Consider the following 21,748-nt stretch of genomic DNA (forward strand, 5'->3'; position numbering starts at 1 on the left):
TGATAATCAAGGTGGGCCATTTCCAGCACAAATCCAGGGTTTAACAAAAACGTCTAAGGAACAGTGGGGGGAGGGAAGGAATAAACAAGGGGAAATAGGTTACTTTTTATAATGACTCAACCACTCCCAGTCTCTATTCAAGCCTAAGTTAATTGTATCTAATTTGCAAATTAATTCCAATTCAGCAGTTTCTCGTTGGAGTCTGTTTCTTAAGTTTTTCTGTTGTAATATCGCAACTTTCATGTCTGTAATTGCTTGACCAGAGAGATTGAAGTGTTCTCCGACTGGTTTATGAATGTTATAATTCTTGACATCTGATTTGTGTCCATTTATTCTTTTACGTAGAGACTGTCCAGTTTGACCCAATGTACATGGCAAAGGGGCATTGCTGGCACATGATGGCATATATCACATTGGTAGATGTGTCTGTAAGCAAGGACTGGCCTGTCTCCCAAGATTTGTGAGAGTGATGGGTCATCCTTCAGGATAGGTTGTAGATCCTTGATAATGCGTTGGAGGGGTTTTAGTTGGGGGCTGAAGGTGATGGCTAGTGGCGTTCTGTTATTTTCTTTGTTGGGCCTGTCCTTTAATAGGTGACTTCTGGGTACTCTTCTGGCTCTGTCAATCTGTTTCTTCACTTCAGCAGGTGGGTATTGTAGTTGTAAGAATGCTTGATAGAGATCTTGTAGGTGTTTGTCTCTGTCTGAGGGCTTGGAGCAAATGCAGTTGTATCGTAGAGCTTGGCTGTAGACAATGGACCGTGTGGTGTGGTCAGGGTGAAAGCTGGAGGCATGTAGGTAGGAATAGCGGTCAGTACGTTTCCGATATTGGGTGGTGTTTATGTGACCATTGCTTATTAGCACTGTAGTGTCCAGGAAGTGGATCTCTTGTGTGGACTGGTCCAGGCTGAGGTTGATGGTGGGATGGAAATTGTTGAAATCATGGTGGAATTCCTCAAGGGCTTCTTTTCCATGGGTCCAGATGATGAAGATGTCATCAATATAGCGCAAGTAGAGTAGGGGCATTAGGGGACAAGAGCTGAGGAAGTGTTGTTCTAAGTCAGCCATAAAAATGTTGGCATACTGTGGGGCCATGCGGGTACTCATAGCCGTGCTGCTGATTTGAAGGTATACATTGTCCCCAAATGTGAAATAGTTATCGGTGAGGACAAAGTCACAAAGTTCAGCCACCAGGTTAGCCGTGACATTATCGGGGATAGTGTTCCTGACGGCTTGTAGTCCATCTTTGTGTGGAATGTTGGTGTAGAGGGCTTCTACATCCATAGTGGCCAGGATGGTGTTATCAGGAAGATCACTGATGGATTGTAGTTTGCTCAGGAAGTCAGTGGTGTCTCGAAGGTAGCTGGGAGTGCTGGTAGCGTAGGGCCTGAGGAGGGAGTCTACATAGCCAGACAATCCTGCTGTCAGGGTGCCAATGCCTGAGATGATGGGGCGCCCAGGATTTCCAGGTTTATGGATCTTGGGTAGTAGATAGAATATCCCAGGTCGGGGTTCCAGGGGTGTGTCTGTGAGGATCTGATCTTGTGCTTTTTCAGGGAGTTTCTTGAGCAAATGCTGTAGTTTCTTTTGGTAACCCTCAGTGGGATCAGAGGGAAATGGTTTGTAGAAAGTGGTGTTGGAGAGCTGCCGAGCAGCCTCTTGTTCATATTCCGACCTATTCATGATGACAACAGCACCTCCTTTGTCAGCCTTTTTGATTATGATGTCAGAGTTGTTTCTGAGGCTGTGGATGGCATTGTGTTCTGCACAGCTGAGGTTGTGGGGCAAGTGATGCTGCTTTTCCACAATTTCAGCCCGTGCACGTCGGCGGAAGCACTCTATGCAGAAGTCCAGTCTGCTGTCTCGACCTTCAGGAGGAGTCCACCTAGAATCCTTCCTTTTGTAGTGTTGGTAGGGAAGTCTCTGTGGATTAGTATGTTGTGCAGAGGTGTGTTGGAAATATTCCTTGAGTCGGAGATGTCGAAAATAGGATTCTAGGTCACCACAGAACTGTATCATGTTCGTGGGAGTGGAGGGGCAGAAGGAGAGGCCCCGAGAGAGGACAGCTGCTTCTGCTGGGCTAAGAGTATAGTTGGATAGATTAACAATATTGCTGGGTGGGTTGAGGGAACCATTGCTGTGGCCCCTTGTGGCATGTAGTAGTGTAGAAAGTTTAGTGTCCTTTTCTTTTGTAGAGAAGCAAAGTGTGTGTTGTAAATGGCTTGTCTAATTTTAGTAAAGTCCAGCCACGAGGAAGTTTGTGTGGAAGGTTGGTTTTTTATGAGAGTATCCAGTTCTGAGAGCTCATTCTTAATCTTTCCCTATTTGCTGTAGAGGATGTTGATCAGGTGGTTCCGCAGTTTCTTTGAGAGCGTGTGGCACAAGCTGTCAGCATAGTCTGTGTGGTATGTAGATTGTAATGGATTTTTTACCTTCAGTCCTTTTGGTACAATGTCCATCTGTTTGCATTTGGAAATGAAGGCGATGTCTGTCTGTATCTGTACAAGTTTTTTCATGCAGTTGATAGATTTCCACTCCATACGGCTAAATGCAGTGCCTTGCATAAGGACAGGTTTCAGAGTAACAGCTGTGTTAGTCTGTATTCGCAAAAAGAAAAGGAGGACTTGTGGCACCTTAAAGACTAACCAATTTATTTGAGCATAAGCTTTCGTGAGCTACAGCTCACTTCATCGGATGCATAAAGTGGAAAATAGTGAGGATGTTTTTATACACACAGACCATGAAAAAAAGTGAGGATGTTTTTATACACATAGACCATGAAAAAATGGGTGTTTATCACTACAAAAGGTTTTCCCTCCCCCCACCCCACTCTTCTGCTGGTACTAGCTTATCTAAAGTGATCACTCTCCTTACAATGTGTATGATAATCAAGGTAGGCCATTTCCAGCACAAATCCAGGGTTTAACAAGAACGTCTGAGGAACAGTGGGGGGAGGGAAGGAATAAACAAGGGGAAATAGGTTACTTTTTATAATGACTCAACCACTCCCAGTCTCTATTCAAGCCTAAGTTAACTGTATCCAATTTGCAAATTAATTCCTATTCAGCAGTCTCTCGGTGGAGTCTGTTTCTGAAGTTTTTCTGTTGTAATATCGCAACTTTCATGTCTGTAATCGCGTGACCAGAGAGATTGAAGTGTTCTCCGACTGGTTTATGAATGTTATAATTCTTGACATCTGATTTGTGTCCATTTATTCTTTTACGTAGAGTCTGTCCAGTTTGACCAAATGTACATGGCAGAGGGGCATTGTTGGCACATGATGGCATATATCACATTGGTAGATGTGCAGGTGAACGAGCCTCTGATAGTGTGACTGATGTTATTAGGCCCTGTGATGGTGTCCCCAGAATAGTTGGCAACGGGCTTTGTTGCAAGGATAGGTTCCGAAACAGATTGACAGAGCCAGAAGAGTACCCAGAAGTCACCTACTACACGACAGGCCTAACAAAGAAAATAACAGAACGCCACTAGCCATCACCTTCAGCCCCCAACTAAAACCCCTCCAACGCATTATCAAGGATCTACAACCTATCCTGAAGGATGACCCATCACTCTCACAAATCTTGGGAGACAGGCCAGTCCTTGCCTACAGACAGCCCCCCAACCTGAAGCAAATACTCACCAGCAACCACATACCACACAACAGAACCACTAACACAGGAAAACAGAACCACTAACACAAAGAAAAGAAAATTGGGTTGGTGTGACACAGAGCGCCCTTGGTATAGGGTCCCCTGTTCTTTGCAAACAGCTCTCACCTCAGGCCTGGTAATCTCAATACACCAACGACATAGGATATTTATTCATCAAGTATAGCGTGTAATGTATCTACAGAACGCTGTGTTGTCACATCCCAGAACATTCAATGGAAAAGCATCAAATACCATGGCAAATGATCAAAACCACTTGGAGGTGAAAAGGAACATCACAGCATGCAGGGGATCACCAGCTAGTTCTGCAACTGACTGAACTTTGTGGGGAAAGCCTAGTTCATTAGAAACAAAAGGAACTATTGGCAAGTGTAGACCCAGGTTCACACTTTAGGATTTTGTTTTGTGTTTCAACCAGTTGTTTCCATCACCTTCTCCATCACCTTCTCTCTTTCCTGGATAAATCTTTATTTTTTCTTAAATAAACCTTTTTTTGTTTTTATGATAAGTGTTCAGAAGTGCTGTGTAGCTTACAGGAGCGGTGGTTAAGGTAACTCTGATAACTGGGGTTCACTACATCTTTGGGTGCAGAGATTCTGGTACTTCTGTGAGTAGCCACACTCAGGGGCTGGATATCACAGGAGAATGAATCAGGGGTTCAGTGATTGGGCTGGAATAAGCCCAGAGGAGAGTGCTTGAGTGAGTGAAGGGCTGGTGGGGCCAGGGAGCTGACACCCAGCTACTACTTACTAGTAAGACTCCCTCTAGCTGTAGGTACGAGGGCGGAAGGGGGTAACAAGGCAACTCTCCATCCCCAAGAAACATCAGAGTGGAGCAGAGAGAAAAAAAAATCTTCTCCTCCCCTCCACCATCTCTCACTGTGTCAAGCACTTTACACAGAGGACACCTGTAAATACACCAAGGAGGTCAAACGTTACTTACTCCAATTTCTGTAGTTTGCAGTTTGGGTGTTTCAGTCCCTCACACAGCAGCCGCACTCTGGCATCGCCCAGTTTATTATCAAAAAGAACTTGTGGCACCTCGGAGACTGAAACCAGTTTATTATGACTCAGGTTGAGCTCTGTCAGGCTCTGGCTGGTGCTGAGAACAGCGGCGAGATCTCTGTAGCTAACACCTGTGAGACGACAACTCCACAATCTGCAGGAGAGAGAAACGCAGAGAAGGGGAATCACAGTGTGAAGGGGGCTCATCACATCTGATCTAACAGGTGGCCCCGCCCAACAGCCCCTCTCCCTGACCAAGCCACATGTGGATTTAGAGGTAAGAAATGAGGGAAGACAAATGAGAAGTTGAGGAGAAAAAGGACCCAAAGTGGGGAGAAGACACATGAAGGGAAAAAAGGTCGCAACTGGTATAAAAAAGGAGAGACACCCAGCAAATGGGGAGTGGTGTTGTGGGTAAGCTTTTGGTAGCTGTGTCAACAGTAGTAGAGTTTATTCGTTGCCTTGGGCGCTGATCAGAGTCCATTCTGGAGGCAGAGATTCTCTTTGGGAATTTGGTGCTGGGCTCCGATCTCTGGAAGAGGAGCCTCTGCTGTGTGACCATCTCAGTCCAAAACAGGTGAATAAACGTAAATGTGACAAGTTTCACTTCGAGTTTATCCAGACTCCCTGTCACCGATTTCTCCTCTGATCTGCAATGTGCTGGACACCTGCCACCACTTGGCTGAGGGTAATGCTGGTGTCAGAACAGGACACTGGTGCTAAAGAAGGTGCAACACTACACACAGACAGTCCCTGCCCTGTCTCAAATGGAGAACTGAGACCCATAAGAGATTGAATGACTTGCCCAAGGTCACACAGAGAGTCTGAGGTTTGATCCAGCAATTTAATTACACAACCATCCTTTCTCTTGCATAGAGCTGTGCTTAGTCTCCTTGTGTTTCTCAGTTCAGAAGGGCCCCCCTATTTTTTAACCAATCAGGTATTGAACATTAGGGCCTGAGCAAATGATGAGGCTTCTCACTGTGAAACCTATTGTGATTTGCTAAAGTGTGTTGGAAAAATTCAAAAAGATCTAACTACTGACTAGACCAGACCCAAGCAAACATTTCAACAGCTGCTGGAAGGGAATAGAAAAATTCAAAATGGGTTCCCTAGAAGGGAGAGAACTCCAGTGTGTGTGAGTGTGGGGACAATGGTTGGGTGGGGGGGAAGGTCAGACTGACTCAGATGTTTTTGAAATGTCATGTGCCATTTCCAGTATTTTACAAATTTGCCATACATTTCAAGGGCCAAATTGTGTTCTATCAAAATTACAAGAATTTTCATTGTTTTCATTATGCACTAGGATGGCTTACAAAAATGGCTACAACTAAAAAAACCAATGTTTAATTTTCACCGAAAGTGGCAGAAATCTTCTAAATATGAGTGATAATGCAATTATGTACTGAAAATTGTACTGGTTTTGAAAGTTTGGGAAATACTTAGGCCCAGGTGATATATTGTATGTATTTTCCCTTACTTTTTTCCTTTGGTTAAAGCAAAAGTCTGTAATCATACAACAATATGAACTTGTACCATGAAATGCAAAAAAAAAAAAAAAAAGTCATCATTTGTAGACTGGACTGATTTGAGAACAGTTTTTCTGTCTGCAATTTTTATGAAGATATGAAGACAAGAAGACTCCTAACCCCTATTTATAAAATGTTTTTGTTATTACCTCTTCAGCTCTGTGGCCATGAGGGATAACATGACCTCCTCCTTCTCAGAATTTGGCCACCCTAGCTATTGAGGAGGGAAATGTAACCAGCCAAACTCTTGAGCATGCAGCACTCTGGGCAGTACTTACAAATCCATTGCTTGATGAAGCCGGCCTTACAAGCTACCTCCTGTGCAGCTTAGTGATCATGCAGAGCTCTACGATAATCACTAACTGATCTGCATTGCTTAACATGATCCTTGCACAACTTAACAACCAGTTCCAACTGGCTCACCACGTGGTATCATCTAGTCTCTCACTTCTGAGCAACTTAATCTGCAACTGAAAAACTACATCCAATGTCACCTATCTATTGGCAATAGGCTCACTAATAGTCTCAACGCCACCCAGCTCCCGGGAAGCAGCTAGCATGTTCCCACTCTGGCTCCTACACATAGTGGCTGCAATGAATCTCCACTTGCTACCCCTTGCCCCAGGTGCCGCCCTGCCACTCCAATTGGCTGGGAATTGCAGCCAATGGGAGCTGTGGGGGCAGCACCTGCGGATGGGCAGCGTGGAGAGCCACCTGGCTACGTCTCCATGTAGGAGACGGAAAGGGCATGTGCTGCTGCTTCTGGGAGCTGCTTGATGTAAGCGCCACCCGGAGCCTGACCCCCTGACCCCCTCCTAGGCCCCAACCTCCTGCCCCAGCCCTGATCCCCCTCCCACCCTCCAAAACCCTCGATCCTTGTCTGACGCACCCTCCTGTACCCCAAACTCTTTATGCACAGCCCCACCCCAAGGCCCACACCCTCAGCAGAGCCCTCGCCGCCCCTGCACCCCAATCCCCTGAAACAGCCCTGATCCCCCTCCCACATTCCAAACCCATCAGTCCCAGCCTGGAGCACCCTCCTGCACCCCAAAACCCTCATCCCCAGACTCATCCCAGAGTCTCCACCCACAGCCAGAGCTCTCATCCCCCTGCACCCCTCCCGCACTCTGAACCGCTCAGCCCCAGCCTGGAGCCTCCTCCTGTACCCGAGAGCCCACATCCACAGCCTGAGCCCTCACTGCCTCTCGCATCCCAACCCACTGACTCAGCGTGGAACCCCCTCCTGCACTCTAAACCCCTCATCCCTAGCCCCACCCCAGAGCCTGCACCCAGCCGGACCCCTTAGCCCCTACTACACCCCAGCCCTCTGAGCCAGCCCAGTGAAAATGAGCAAGTGAGTGAGGGTGGGGAGAACAAGCAACGCAGGTGGATGGAGTGAGCGGGGGCATGGCCTCAGAGGAGGGGTGGAGAATGGGCATGGCCTCAGAGCAGCGGGGGCAGGGGGCGGGGGAAGAGCATTCAGTTTTGTGTGAGTAGAAATTTGGCCACCCTAGCTATTGAGGAGGGAAATGTAACCAGCCAAACTCTTGAGTATGTAGCTCTCTGGCAAGTACTTAGGAATGCAGCCGGCCTTACAAGCTACCTCCAGTGCAGTTCAGTGATCATGCAGAGCCAGGGAGTCTGACAGAGCTCTGCTACATTCACTGTCTAACTGATCTGCATTGCTTAACATAAGCCTTGCTCAACACAACAACCAGTTCCAATGGGCTCCCCAACTGGTATCATCCAGTCTCCCACTGCTGAGCAACTTAATCAAGAAGCTACAGAATAACTGCATCCAATGTCACCCGTCCATTGGCAATAGCCAGCTGGGTTTTAGGCGTGGACATAGAATAGAAATGGCACAGCTGAGGCTGAGAGTGCTTCGCTTCCAGCTCTCACATGTTTCATCCTAGGTTTTGTGATGTACTTTGTAGCAGAGCAGCACAAAAATTTCAGCATTTCATCAATTGATCTCTCACGTCGCTGGGGCTAGAGCCACTAGGTTTTTATTCTCTGTATTACAGTGTTGTCTGCAAAGCAACCAGGCACAGGGCGCCATTCTGCTTGGAGTTGTACAGATTAGTAGCTAGTCCCTCCCCTGAAGAGTTTACGATGTAATTAGACAAGACAGACAATGCAGGGGACAGAGATAGAACACACAAGTAGAACAAATGGCACAATTGTTTGTAAGTGTTACTTTGTTTATTATTTTGTTGTGGGGGGACATTTTTTTTTAAAATTCTGGGTGGGGTTTCTTAGGAGGGGATTGGCTTAATAGAAAGACTGGAAAAAGGCTAATGTAGTGCTCATCTTTAAAAAAGGGAAGAAGGAGGATCCTGGGAACTACAGGCCAGTCAGCCTCACCTCAGTCCCTGGAAAAATCATGGAGCAGGTCCTCAAGGAATCAATTCTGAAGCACTTAGAGGAGAGGAAAGTGATCAGGAATAGTCAGCATGGATTCACAAAGGGCAAGTCATGCCTGACTAACGTAATTACCTTCTATGACGAGATAACTGGTTCTGTGGATGAAGGGAAAGCAGTGGACGTGTTGTTCCTTGACTTTAGCAAAGCTTTTGACACGGTCTCCCACAGTATTGTTGCCAGCAAGTTAAAGAAGTATGGGCTGGATGAATGGACTATAAGGTGCATAGAAAGCTGGCTAGATTGTCAGGCTCAACGGGTAGTGATCAATGGCTCCATGTCTAGTTGGCAGCTGGTATCAAGTGGAGTGCCCCAAGGGTCGGTCCTGGGGCTGGTTTTGTTCAATATCTTCATAAATGATCTGGAGGATGGTGTGGATTGCACCCTCAGCAAGTTTGCAGATGAAACTAAACTGGGAGGAGAGGTAGATACGCTGGAGGGTAGGGATAGGATACAGAGGGATCTAGACAAATTGGAGGATTGGGACAAAAGAAATCTGATGAGGTTCAACAAGGACAAGTGCAGACTCCTGCACGTAGGACGAAAGAATCCCATGCACTACTACAGACTAGGGACCGAATGGCTCGGCAGCAGTTCTGCAGAAAAGGACCTAGGGGTTACAGTGGACGAGAAGCTGGATATGAGTCAACAGTGTGCCCTTGTTGCCAAGAAGGCCAATGGCATTTTGGGATGTATAAGTAGGGGCATTGCCAGCAGATCGAGGGACGTGATCGTTCCCCTCTGTTCGACACTGGTGAGGCCTCATCTGGAGTATTGTGTCCAGTTTTGGGCCCCACACTGGAACACATGAGTTATGAGGAGAGGCTGAGGGAACTGGGGATGTTTAGTCTGCAGAAGAGAAGAATGAGGGGGGGATTTGATAGCTGCTTTCAACTACCTGAAAGGGGGTTCCAAAGGGGATGGCTCTAGACTGTTCTCAGTGGTAGCAGATGACAGAACAAGGAGTAATGGTCTCAAGTTGCAGTGGGGGAGATTTAGGTTGGATATTAGGAACAACTTTTTCACTAGGAGGGTGGTGAAACACTGGAATGCGTTACCTAGGGAGGTGGTGGAATCTCCTTCCTTAGAAGTTTTTAAGTTCAGGCTTGACAAAGCCCTGGCTGGGATGATTTAATTGGGGATCGGTCCTGCTTTGAGCAGGGGGTTGGACTAGATGACCTCCTGAGGTCCCTTCCAACACTGATATTCTATGAAAGTAAGAAGAAAAGAAAGGGGACAAAGAAGGGAGGGAGAGAAGGAATGAGGGGTGTATTATGGGCATTAGAGTTAATTTGTTTCTGCAGATTTGTTTTTCTTTAGCCAAAGAAACAAAAAGAGGAGGGCCATAATATTGGCTAAACACATGCCCTATCAGATTAAAGACCAATTGAAGGAAAGGGAGGAACCGTTTATTTTCTCAAAGGGCACAACAGCTGGGTTATGAATAACAGTGGGCTCAGTGGACATTTAAATGTGGACAGACTGATGATTTGTCTGCCAGACATAAAGGAAAGAAACATTTTAACACATTTTTGAAAATTGTCTGGGCTCAGAAATCCCCAAGCCTGCCTTTGCAGCCACTGCAGTGCTCAAGGATCTCTGTCTCTCAGGGCTTCTTCTCAGGGTCAAGCTCCCCACTGCTACTCTCATCTTCTGATCACTTTCTCATGGCTTACCTCCCCTACTGGCTATAACACACACAGACACAGCTGCCATCAGACAAATCTCCTACCCCCTGCATTTGCAACCAGACTTCAGAAAAAGTGCTCAGGCTGCATGGATAAGCTTCTCATCTGCCTTTCCATGTGGCCTGTTGTTTCAAGAGGTGGTTGCTATTGTTTCTGCTATCGCTATACAAAAGGATATTTAATTGGTCCTCCTATTTAGCCTGAATGAAGGCTGGTTGGCAGACCCATCAGCTTTAACCTGTCCTGTGACTGAGGGCAGGCATTAACATCTTCCAGCGTAACAAGATACATAACATAACAACATTCCACCAGTGTTCTAATAGTGTTTCAAGTTCACTGAGAGACAATTATGATTTAAATCTTATGATGCCTTTTTGTAGGGAAGTTATTACGCTTCCCCATGTATGGAAGGTTTTCTTAGAAGGTCAAAAGTGTGTAGATGAAAGAAAATGATATTTCATGGACCAGCAGTGCACAGCAATCCTAAACTGCTCTTCCATGGCCACAGAAGGATTCTCTCTGTACAGAAGTCTCTGATGGCACCTCTACCCAATACTGCTTCCTTCACCATGCCCCTATCCCCACATGCCAGCAAAGGGACAGTGGCCAGGGGGATGGGGTGTAGCTGGAGCATCCCTAAACTCTGGCACTCTCCAGCTTCTGTGGGCCAAAAACTATGATTAAAGGACAAGCATATGGAGGTTCTCTTGACCAAACCATGTTGTATCTGGTGGTGAACAGTGAGAACCAGGGAGCCAATAACTGGTAAAATGGGCCTAAAATTGTGGAAGACTCTCTGGAAAAGGTCCTAATTTGATAGCTCAATGACCAGAGTGTTCGGCTTCCAGTCAGAGTTGGTGAAACAAGATCCACTCAGGCAAATATTTTATAATGTAAGCTAAAAAATCCCCCTTCGCACAGACTTAAATCTTTGTTTTTAGTCTTGACTCCAAAGTGGTAACCTAAACTAGCCAACCACCCTGCAGAAATAAGCCTCTGGTCACGTTCTGCTTTTGCCTCAAACTTGACATTGCAAGTAAGTAGGGTGGAGAAAAATCAGTAGTTTATAAAAAAAAAGTTTTCCTTAAGTCGGCTTTCATTTAAATCCGAGTAGTATAAAAATTAAATAGGTTTATATTTAAAAAGAAAAATATATTTAAAACTAAATTTGAAATGAAGACATCCTATGTTAAGGCCTAAATTTACTATAATCTACACACATTATTTACATTAAATTAAAAAACAAGATCAAAGCAGTATGTTTGATGCTGACGTTTTAACAGAAAGTGAAACCACTGAACTGGTGTAAGTCACTGGCTAAGCATCTGGAAACCCTGGAAACGCTGGCTCTAGCTGAGGCTTGGCTTCAGGCTCTGCCATAGGGAGCCTCCCAGCCCTAAGAACTGCAATTTGAGCAGGGCTTCAGCTCCTGACTGCAACAGAGCTGGGAGCCTTGAAGTTTTGGCTTCTGAGTTCTAAGTCTCCTGGCTGAGTCGTTGCCCCCAGGGCTTCTAGCGGACTGATGGGTACCTGGGAGCCTAAAAGACCTGGGAGCCCTGGCTGAGCTGGGAGACATGGCGCTTGGTTGCCCAGACTTAATTTCTTTTACAGATTTTGAAACAAAATGTTTTGATTATTTAAAAAACGGTTCTTTCATTTTTTTTTTCATTCCAGGGGAAAAATTCAAAATTTTTACTTTTCATTCCGAAAATGGAATTTTTTTTCCAAAATGTCTGCAAAATGGAAACTCTGACTTTCAACCTGGTCTACGTTTTACTTTTGTGGTCTGCCTCAGAGAGTTCAAGGAGCGAATTACTGTTACAAAACACTGATACCCTAACACAGCAGAAAAGGACTAGGCGAGCCAGTGAGACATAGAATATCAGGGTTGGAAGGGACCGCAGGAGGTCATCTAGTCCAACCCCCTGCTCAAAGCAGGACCAATCCCCAGACAGATTTTTATCCCAGTTCCCTAAATGGCCCCCTCAAGGACTGAACTCACAACCCTGGGTTTAGCAGACCAATGCTCAAACGACTGAAGAGAATGTCAAGAGTGACAACGTGTAGCTGGCAGTCTGATGATATCAGTGTCCATCGGTCTCTGCTGAGGCTGCTTCTCTGTCTGCTCCTACTGGCTGGGAGTCATCTCTGGTCCTGGGCTTGGTTCTGGAGTTTCATGGAGGTTTAAGACCATGGCATTAAATTGGCAACAGAAGCTGACTGGCAGCCAATGGAGGGACTGGAGCAGTGAGCTCATGTGGTCATAGTGGTATAAAGCACAAAAGAGGTGGAGAGTTCTCTTCTATCAGCTGGAACATATGCAGTGTTAGACTGAGTGTTAGGTGCAGTGAATTACAGTGATCCGGTCTGGAGCGGAGAAGTCGATTGAACTATTTGGCTAAGTTCTTGTCTTGGCAGAAAGTGTGAAGTTTCTGAGCAAACTGGTGATTCCTATTCAAACTCTGTCACAGGTCGTACCTCTAGATCACCCGTTGGTGAATTCTAGTCCTGGGTGACATATTCAATGCTTTCTAACTTGTCAATAACCATGCTGTGCTATCTTGGGTGCATATTTTTGAAGCACAACTTGTGTATGAGGTGAACATGCTGTAACATTAATTGCTTCCCAGAAGGAGTGTATGTATGCCTCCTTTTCATATTGTCTGCTTTGTCCCTTATTAATAAATTAAGCTAAGCTGGGTTATTTGGTCTCTTAAATACATTTAATATTGAACCACAAGTGTTGCGAAGCAATTGGCTAGACCTCAGTGAATATTGTTAGACTGACACAAGTCACTATGCCTGTGGGGGAGATAAGTACTACATTCAGATGGTAGCCGTTCCTTCTTTAAGCAACAATGACTCATGCAAGCGCCTCTCTCTGATGCTCCACAAACTCAGTTGGTTTCCCATTCCCTGCCAGACTGAATTCAAAGTCCTCGTACTAATTGCAAAGGCCCTGGATAGGGTATGATCTAACGTGTACGCTAGAGAACTCCACATTCCAGCTTGCATCAGTGTGACTGAACTGGAAGCTGCAATGATGCAGTGCATCCACACTAGCCATTTTATCTTGGCTGCATACAATGAACTATGTTCACTGCGAGTGAACTCTCTAAATGCTACAGGGCCCGGGGGTTGTTGCACCAACCCTGCATTTCCTTGCACTGCTTCCTAGAGCAGGTGCATAATGTCTACGACTTATAGTGTCTGTCTGCACATAGTCGCTCTTTTCAGTTTGCTGCATTGCCTCCTTTAAATAGTTTGGTCCTACACAAGGCTCTGCATATGTGTTGTGAGAAGCAACACCCTGCACTTGCAGATGCCATGACAGAGGGTCAGCAGCTCCTACTGCCTCTCCCCCCACCCCAACACAGGTGCTGAGCCTGAAGGCCCAGAGTGGATCATGAACAGCACCAGCAGCTTTGGGTGCTCAGGGTGGTGAGGAGCTGGATTTTTTTTCTTTAAATTTATTTCTTCATTCATGTTTGTTAGGTTTTTAGACAGAGTTTACTTGTTTGTTTAAATTTTGTTATTTTTTCAAATGTTTTGTTTGTTTAGTAGCTAAACTCAGTTCCTCTCTATCCTGTTTTCCTATAGGAGCTAGCGATATGAGTGCTCTGGGCCCAAAGGAAGAATATCCTTGGGGGTCCTCCACACAGCCCAGAGTATGCTCACCAGAGTTCTTCCCCACCTGCTATAGTGGAGTCCCTTGGGGCTGAAAGGATGGGAGCAATCAATGGGTGATGGACAACCATGGAAAAGAGGATTTAGTTGGGGTGGGGGAGTCCAGAGGGTAGGTTTCATCCGGATGTTAATTTGTTAACTAATTACCCTGTTCTGTTTTCTCTTTAGCACATCTCAGGAGAGTGGAAATTGTTGTGAATGCTGTCAGCAGGCAGTGATTATGCATTGTGGGGTGTCTGTGTTTATGCACATAAATCAGGGGTTACTCAGCACGGCCATGGTGTAGCATTTTATGTTTTTGCACAAGAATTCCCAATGCACCAAACAATGTTATTTAAGTTGAGACATGTTTAAAGTTTGAACGTTATAACATTGTATTTTTCAATCATTGTGTCTTTGTAAATCACAGAGGTGGGTGTTTGAGGCCAGGCCTAGCAGAGACCACTGAGTCTCCCCTCAGCTGCTGTTGGGCTGGCATATGAGTGGCACAGCTTGCTGAAAAACAGAAACAATTCTCTTCGGAATATTTTGCTTAATACGTCATCCGTTTTTTAATTAAAATTATGAATTTTTGTAATTAACTCCAGTGAGCGGCTTGGCAGGTGACAGAATGAGCTTCATAGAGTTTAAGGCCACAAGAGACCATTAGCTCACCTAGTCTGGCCTCCTGCACATCACAGGCTGTTACATTTCCATTAAAGTCCCCTGTGTTGAGCCCAGAGATTCTGAGTTATCAAAGGGCTCGTGGAAGGATGGGCAGGGGCAATGTGGAACTGCACTGGGAGAAGACTCATTGCACGACTGCAGCTGCTTTGCCAGTGCTTCTGCTAGAACAGAGCAGAGGGACGTGGTGGTAAAAATATGTGACTGAATTTCCTCTGAGCAGGTTAAGCACCAGAGGTGATGGGATCCCTGTGCACGGCTGTGCGCACGTTTGTCTGTGGCTGGGCAGTGTTACAGGCATGGTATGGAGTAGTGCTGTTGTTGCCAACGCCAACAGCCTGTAGCAGAGCCTCACAGGAACAGTCCCCCTGGAGATGCCCAGGTTCACACTCCAGGGCATTGGAGCAGAGTGTTCTCAACAGCTAGAACTCGGCTGTAGAAGGCCTTCTGAGAGGGCATCAGACTGAGCCCTGGCCTGGCCATGGTCAGAGCAAAATGCAAGATCACCTCATTGCTAAAGCCCTTGCCAGGAACAACACCAGGGTCAGCATGAGATGGAGATGGTGTAATAAAAGGAAAGATAAAGAATAAGAGAAAAGCTGTTCTTTGCAAACAGCTCTCACTTCAGACTTGACAAACTCAATACACCAAAGACGTCTTATAGGCTATTTATTCGACAAGTATAACATGTAACGTATCTACAGAACCCTGTGTTGTCTACCCTTGCCACATCCCAGAACATTCAATGGAAAAGCATCAAAGACCATGGGAAATTATCAAAACCACTTGGAGATGAAAAGGAACATCACAGCAGGCAGGGGATCACCTGAAACGCTGCTGATGCCAGGGAGCTGACACCCAGCTACTACTAGTCAGACTTCCTCTAGCTGTAGGCAGGGGAGAAACGAGGTGACTCTCAGTCCCCAAGAATCATCAGAGTGCAGCAGAGAGAAAAAAAAAATTTCATCCCCACCATCTCTCACTGTGTCAAGCACGTTACACAGAGGACACCTGTAAATACGCAGAGGAGGCCAAACGTTACTTACCGCAGAATCTGCAGTTTGCAGTTCGGGTGTTTCAGTCCCTCACACAGCAGCCGCACTCCGACATCTCCCAGAGAATAATGAGCACCCAGGTTCAGCTCTGTCAGGCTCTGGCTGGTTCTGAAAACAACGGCGAGATCCCCGCAGCCAGCGTCTGTGACACCGCAGCTCCACATTCTGCAGGAGAGAGAAACACAGAGAAGGGGGATCACAGTGTGAAGGGGGCTCGTCACAGCTGTTCTGACAGGCGGCCCCGCCCACCAGCCCCTCTCCCTGACCAATCCATGCGCAGAATGAACTAAAATCTCTGCTCCAGCGCCTGTCCGAACCCCCACCCTATTGCAATGAGGAACCAGTGTTGGGTGGGACTTCCTGCCTGAGCCCCACCCCTTAAACTTGACTCTTGACCAATCAGGACTGTGAATGGACCAGAAACCTCAATCCTTAAACCTCTGCCATTGACCAATAAAGATTAGGGTTCTGGGTGAGACTTCCTCACTAAGCACCGCCCCTCACCTTTTCCACTGACCAACCAGAATTTAAGGGGCAGCCGTCTGGCCACCCTAAGTCCCACCTACCCAGCTCTCAACCAATCAGATTGGACTTGGCACTGATCAGACCCAGAATGGTGCAACCCAATCAGAGCAGTCCTATTGCTACAGGGAGGCTGTAGGGGGAGCCCCCTCCCCAGGCACCTGGGCCAAGCTCAGAGCAGGAGGAGCTGGGAGATCCTGACCCTCCATGAACCTGGCACTAGCTTGGCTGGTCCCCTACAGGACACAGACGTCCCCTGTCTCTGTCTCTGCCCCCAGCCTGTCAGCTCCCAGCTCTGATCATTAGGCCCAGCACTGGCAGCATCACACCCACCTTCCACTGAGACCAGGGATCAAAGGCTGGGGGGGATTGGAAGACAAAGAGGAGAACTAGGGGGATCCCCAAAGTTTGGGGAAGAAAAGCCCTTGAGAAGAGGGTGACCATGTGACCATGTTGGTAGGGCCTGTTCCAGTAACACTGATGGGGTTATTGCAACTGAATTTTTTTTCTGGTTTCTGCATCCCTTCCTGCAGAGTCTGGGCTCCTGGGGGAGCTGCCACCCAGCAGAGTGTGGAACTATGGCAGCAGCCTGGCTATGACCATGTGCATCTCAATGACCAGCCCCCAGTATGGCTGTCATATTCTACCACTCCGCCATCCACCCTCCCTCCAGGGCTCACAGGGAACCCTCTGCACTCCCGACAGCTGCCAAATCTTGCACACATGTAGAGACACCCCACCCACTGCAACTGTCACCTGCACAACTTCCTCCATGACTACAGTTGCCTTGAAAATATGATCGCTCCGCCAAATAGGGAGGGGGAGTCCTAATCTTTGAGAGAGAAAAAGAGCCCTAAATTTGTATGAGGGAGAGAAGCCCCCACTCCCTGGGGGGCCCCCATCTTCAGTCAGGGTTGGTAGAGCCCCAGAGATATTTTGGAGGCAGAAAGAGAGGCACCCCCAATGCGATGAGAGACTCTAAGTTTGTGTTCAACAATGAAAGAAAAAAACTCATTGGTGTATGTGGGAAACTACGGAGATAAGTGCTAGTGGAGAGAGGTGAGGACAGGGTTTTCTTGATGAAGCAACAGAGAAGAGCTCCACAAGATGTAAAGATTTAAAGGTAAGAAAGGAGGGAAGACAAATGAGAAATTGAGGAGCAAAAGACCCCAAAGTGGTTAAACAACACATGAAGGGAAAGAAGGACCCAATTGGGATAAAAAAGGAAAGACACCCCCCATATGAGGAGTGGTGTTGGGGGTAAGCTTTGAGAAGGAGGTAGCTGTGCCAACAGTAGAAGAGTTTATTCTTTGCCCTGGGTGCTGATTAGAGTCCATTCTGGAGGCAGAGTTTCTCTTTGGGAATTTGGTGCTGGGCTCAGATCTCTGGAAGAGGAACTTCTACTGTGTGACCCTCCCATTCCAAAAGAGGTGAATAAATGTAAATATCTCAAGTTTCACTTAGAGTTTACCTGCACTCCCTGTCACTGATTTCTCCTCTGATCTGCAAGGTGATGGACACCTGCCACCACTTGGCAGAAGGTAATGCTGGTGTCAGAGCAGGACACTGGTGCTAGAAGAAGGCACAACAGTACACACAGACAGTCCCTGCCCTGTCTCAAATGGAGAATTAAGACCCATAAGAGATTGAATGACTTGCCCAAGGTCACACAGAGAGTCTGAGATTTGATCCAGCAATTTAATTACACGACCATCCTTTCTTAGTCTCTCGTGTTTCTCAGTTTCAGAAGGGCCCCCATATTTTTTTAACCAACATGACCTCTTTTCCCCCTTTTTTTCTCATGGTTGAGGCTCTTAAGGAAGAGCTACTTACCAATCAGGTATTGAGCATTAGGGCCTGAGCAAATGGTGAGGCTTCTCACCGTGATACCTATTGTGATTTGCTAAAGTGTGTTGGAAGAATTCAAAAAGATCTAACTACTGACCAGACCAGACCCAAGCAAACATTTGAAGAATCATAGAATCATAGAATATCAGGGTTGGAAGGGACCCCAGAAGGTCATCTAGTCCAACCCCCTGCTCGAAGCAGGACCAATTCCCAGTTAAATCATCCCAGCCAGGGCTTTGTCAAGCCTGACCTTAAAAACCTCTAAGGAAGGAGATTCTACCACCTCCCTAGGTAACGCATTCCAGTGTTTCACCACCCTCTTAGTGAAAAAGTTTTTCCTAATATCTAATCTAAACCTCCCCCACTGCAACTTGAGACCATTACTCCTCGTTCTGTCATCTGCTACCATTGAGAACAGTCTAGAGCCATCCTCTTTGGAACCCCCTTTCAGGTAGTTGAAAGCAGCTATCAAATCCCCCCTCATTCTTCTCTTCTGCAGGCTAAACAATCCCAGCTCCCTCAGCCTCTCCTCATAAGTCATGTGTTCTAGACCCCTAATCATTTTTGTTGCCCTTCGCTGGACTCTCTCCAATTTATCCACATCCTTCTTGTAGTGTGGGGCCCAAAACTGGACACAGTACTCCAGATGAGGCCTCACCAATGTCGAATAGAGGGGAACGATCACGTCCCTCGATCTGCTCGCTATGCCCCTACTTATACATCCCAAAATGCCATTGGCCTTCTTGGCAACAAGGGCACACTGCTGACTCATATCCAGCTTCTCGTCCACTGTCACCCCTAGGTCCTTTTCCGCAGAACTGCTGCCTAGCCATTCGGTCCCTAGTCTGTAGCGGTGCATTGGATTCTTCCATCCTAAGTGCAGGACCCTGCACTTATCCTTATTGAACCTCATCAGATTTCTTTTGGCCCAAGAGTTGTTGGAAGGGGAAACAAAAATTCAAAATGGGTTCCCTAGAAGTGAGGGAACTCTCATGCATGCGGAGGAAGGTTGGACTGGCTCAGATCTTTTTGAAATGTCATGTGCCATTTCCAGTATTTTACAAATTTGCTAAACATTTCATAGAATCAGAATATCAGGGTTGGAAGTGACCTCAGGAGGTCATCTAGTCCAACCCCCTGCTCAAAGCAGAACCAATCCCCAATTTTTGGCCCAGATCCAGAATGGCCCCCCTCAAGGATTGAACTCACAACCCTGGGGTTAGCAGACCAATGCTCAAACCACTGAGCTATCCCTCCCCACCAATTTCAAGGGCAAAATTGTATTCTATCAAAGTTACAAGAACATTCATTGTTTTCATCTGAAATTATGTACTAGGATGGCTTGTAAAAAGGGCCACAACTCATAAAAAACAATGATTAATCTTCACCAGAAGTGGCAGAAATCTTCTAAATGTGAGTGATAATGCAACTATGTACTGAAAATTGTACTGTCTTTGAAAGTTCAGGAAATACTTAGACTCAGGTGTATGCATTTTCCCATACTTTTTTTCCTTACGTTAAAGCAAAAGTCTGTAATCATACAACAATATGAGCTTGTACCCATGAAATGGAAAAAAGTCGTCATTTGTAGACTGGACTGATTTGAGAACGGTTTTTCTGTCTGCAATTTTTATGAAGATATGAAGACAAGAAGACTCCTAACCCCTATTTATAAAATGTTTTTGTTATTACCTCTTCAGCTCTGTGGCCATCAGGGATAACATGACCCCCTACTTCTCAGAATTCTGCCCCTTGGGAAAAGAGGAATCCTAGATACAGTAGAGGAAATCTAAACCTCCACTTACAACTCTGATCCTTAAATTTGTAGGCTAATGAAGGAGAGTAAGAGCACTTAGAACACCCACAAACAACTGTTGTCACCACTAGTGTTCCCTCTAATTTTCCCCACTCATGTGCAGAATGAATCTTACACTTCCATGTTGGTGCACAGAACAAAATTAATGGGGTGGGGCAGAGGGGTTTGGAGTGTGGGAGGGGGCTCAGGGCTGGGCAGAGGGTTGGGTTAGGTCAGCTCTTCAGCTGATTACATCTGCTGTCATATTGCATAAGAAGAGATGTGGTTTCTCAGGCATCCATCACCCATTCCATTTAAGGTTTTATAGATGAAAAAGGGACCTCTACGTTTTGCATAAAATCAGTAGGAAACCAGTGCAGACAATACAGCACAAATGTGTCAATGTACCACTTTATAAATAGGCATCTACAGTCTACCCTAGCTGAAGTTTCTGAATTGTCTTGTATGATCCCAAACAGTGCACACTGCAGTAATTCAGTACCAAGGTGACAAAGACGTCCAGAATTGTGGTAAGGTCTGCAAATGAAAGGAAAGGTTGGAAGCTTCTTGACATTTGCAGAATGGGAAAAAATAAAGGCCCACACTCTTGACCAGATACAGGGATCGTCCTTGACACTGACAAATTAATACAGGGCCATGGGCAAATTAATACAAGGCTATTGGCAAATTGATTCAAGCTCCTTAGTGGTATTTAAAATCAGAACTTGGATAAAAGGCAATGTAGTATGTGCCATTCTTACCCACTGGCAGATGGAAAGATATCCCAATGGCTGCAAGCTTCACTACCCAATTTCTCTGCTCCATCTCTTCTCACCTTTTTTAACTTCCCCTTCTGTGATTTAGAAACAATAGAGAGCACTGGGAGCTGGATCTCATACCCTTAAGATTTCCTAGAGGCTGGAAATATTGCAATATATCAAAGAAGTTAAAATGAAGGTAATGAAGAGTGCTAAGGGGAAGCAGTCAGTCTGGTTCAGAGGCCCATAGTGTTGACTTCTTTTCTAGATCTGTTTTCACAGCTCATAAGACTCTCTAGATGTGTTTAAAACACGAAAAACAAATCCACTGCCAGCAGCCTTGCTTTCATTATGAGCAACTTGTCACAACAAACCAGTGTCCGTCAAGCGTGCTGCCCTGGGGCCGGGGCTAGAGGACTCCCCCAGCCCTCTCCCCACTGGCAACACAGAGCTCCAGGGTAAGGGGCCCCTCTCTCCCGGCCGGCGGCACAGAGGTCCGGGGGAGGTGACGCAAACAGCTCCTTGGCAGAATTTCCTATTTAGGTTGCACTGAGCATGCTCACAGGAACTGAGGCAGCTCAGTAACATTGCTGCTCTTTTTGCCATTACATCGACAGCATGGAGCTTGCAATAGCCCTGCACACCCCAACTTGCTCTCCTCCCCATTTCATGCGCACCCCCTACCACTCTCTTCTCCAGGCCATTGCTGCACGGCTTAGCGGGAACTTCGATTACCACATGCTATTGATAGATTGAGAAGGTGACCTGGCCAACCTATCAATAGCAGGTGGTGACGGAAGACTGGGCCATTAACTGTCCTGTTGGTGGCACCATGCAGAGGGGCTGGCAGGCTCCCTACTAGTCTCCATGCCACGCAGCTCCCGGGAAGCAGCTGGCATGTTCCCACTCTGGCTCCTACATGTAGGTGATGCCATGGAGCTCTGCACGCTACACCTGCCCCAAGCGCTGCCCCGCCACTCCCGTTGACTGGGAACTGCAGCCAATAAGAGCTGCGGGGCGCGGTGCCTGTGGATGGGCAGCGTGGAGAGCCACCTGGCCATGTCTCCGTGTAGGAGGTGGAAAGGGGATGTGCCGCTGCTTCCAA

At 46.5% G+C, this 21,748-nt stretch overlaps 1 protein-coding gene across 1 annotated transcript in view; it reads right to left on the bottom strand.

Annotated features, from left to right (window-relative positions):
* LOC140912510 (NACHT, LRR and PYD domains-containing protein 12) overlaps positions 1-21,748 on the bottom strand; it is a 181,261-nt gene that overhangs the window by 54,790 nt on the left and 104,723 nt on the right. Inside the window, exons 6-7 of the mRNA XM_073346997.1 lie at positions 15,712-15,885; positions 4,613-4,828 (exon numbers count right to left, since the gene is read on the bottom strand). Of these exons, the coding sequence (XP_073203098.1) occupies positions 4,613-4,828; positions 15,712-15,885 (390 nt within the window). The remainder of the gene's footprint in view (positions 1-4,612; positions 4,829-15,711; positions 15,886-21,748) is intronic.

This window comes from Lepidochelys kempii, chromosome 6 (assembly GCF_965140285.1).
Source record: "Lepidochelys kempii isolate rLepKem1 chromosome 6, rLepKem1.hap1, whole genome shotgun sequence".
Lineage (NCBI taxonomy): Eukaryota > Metazoa > Chordata > Testudines > Cheloniidae > Lepidochelys > Lepidochelys kempii.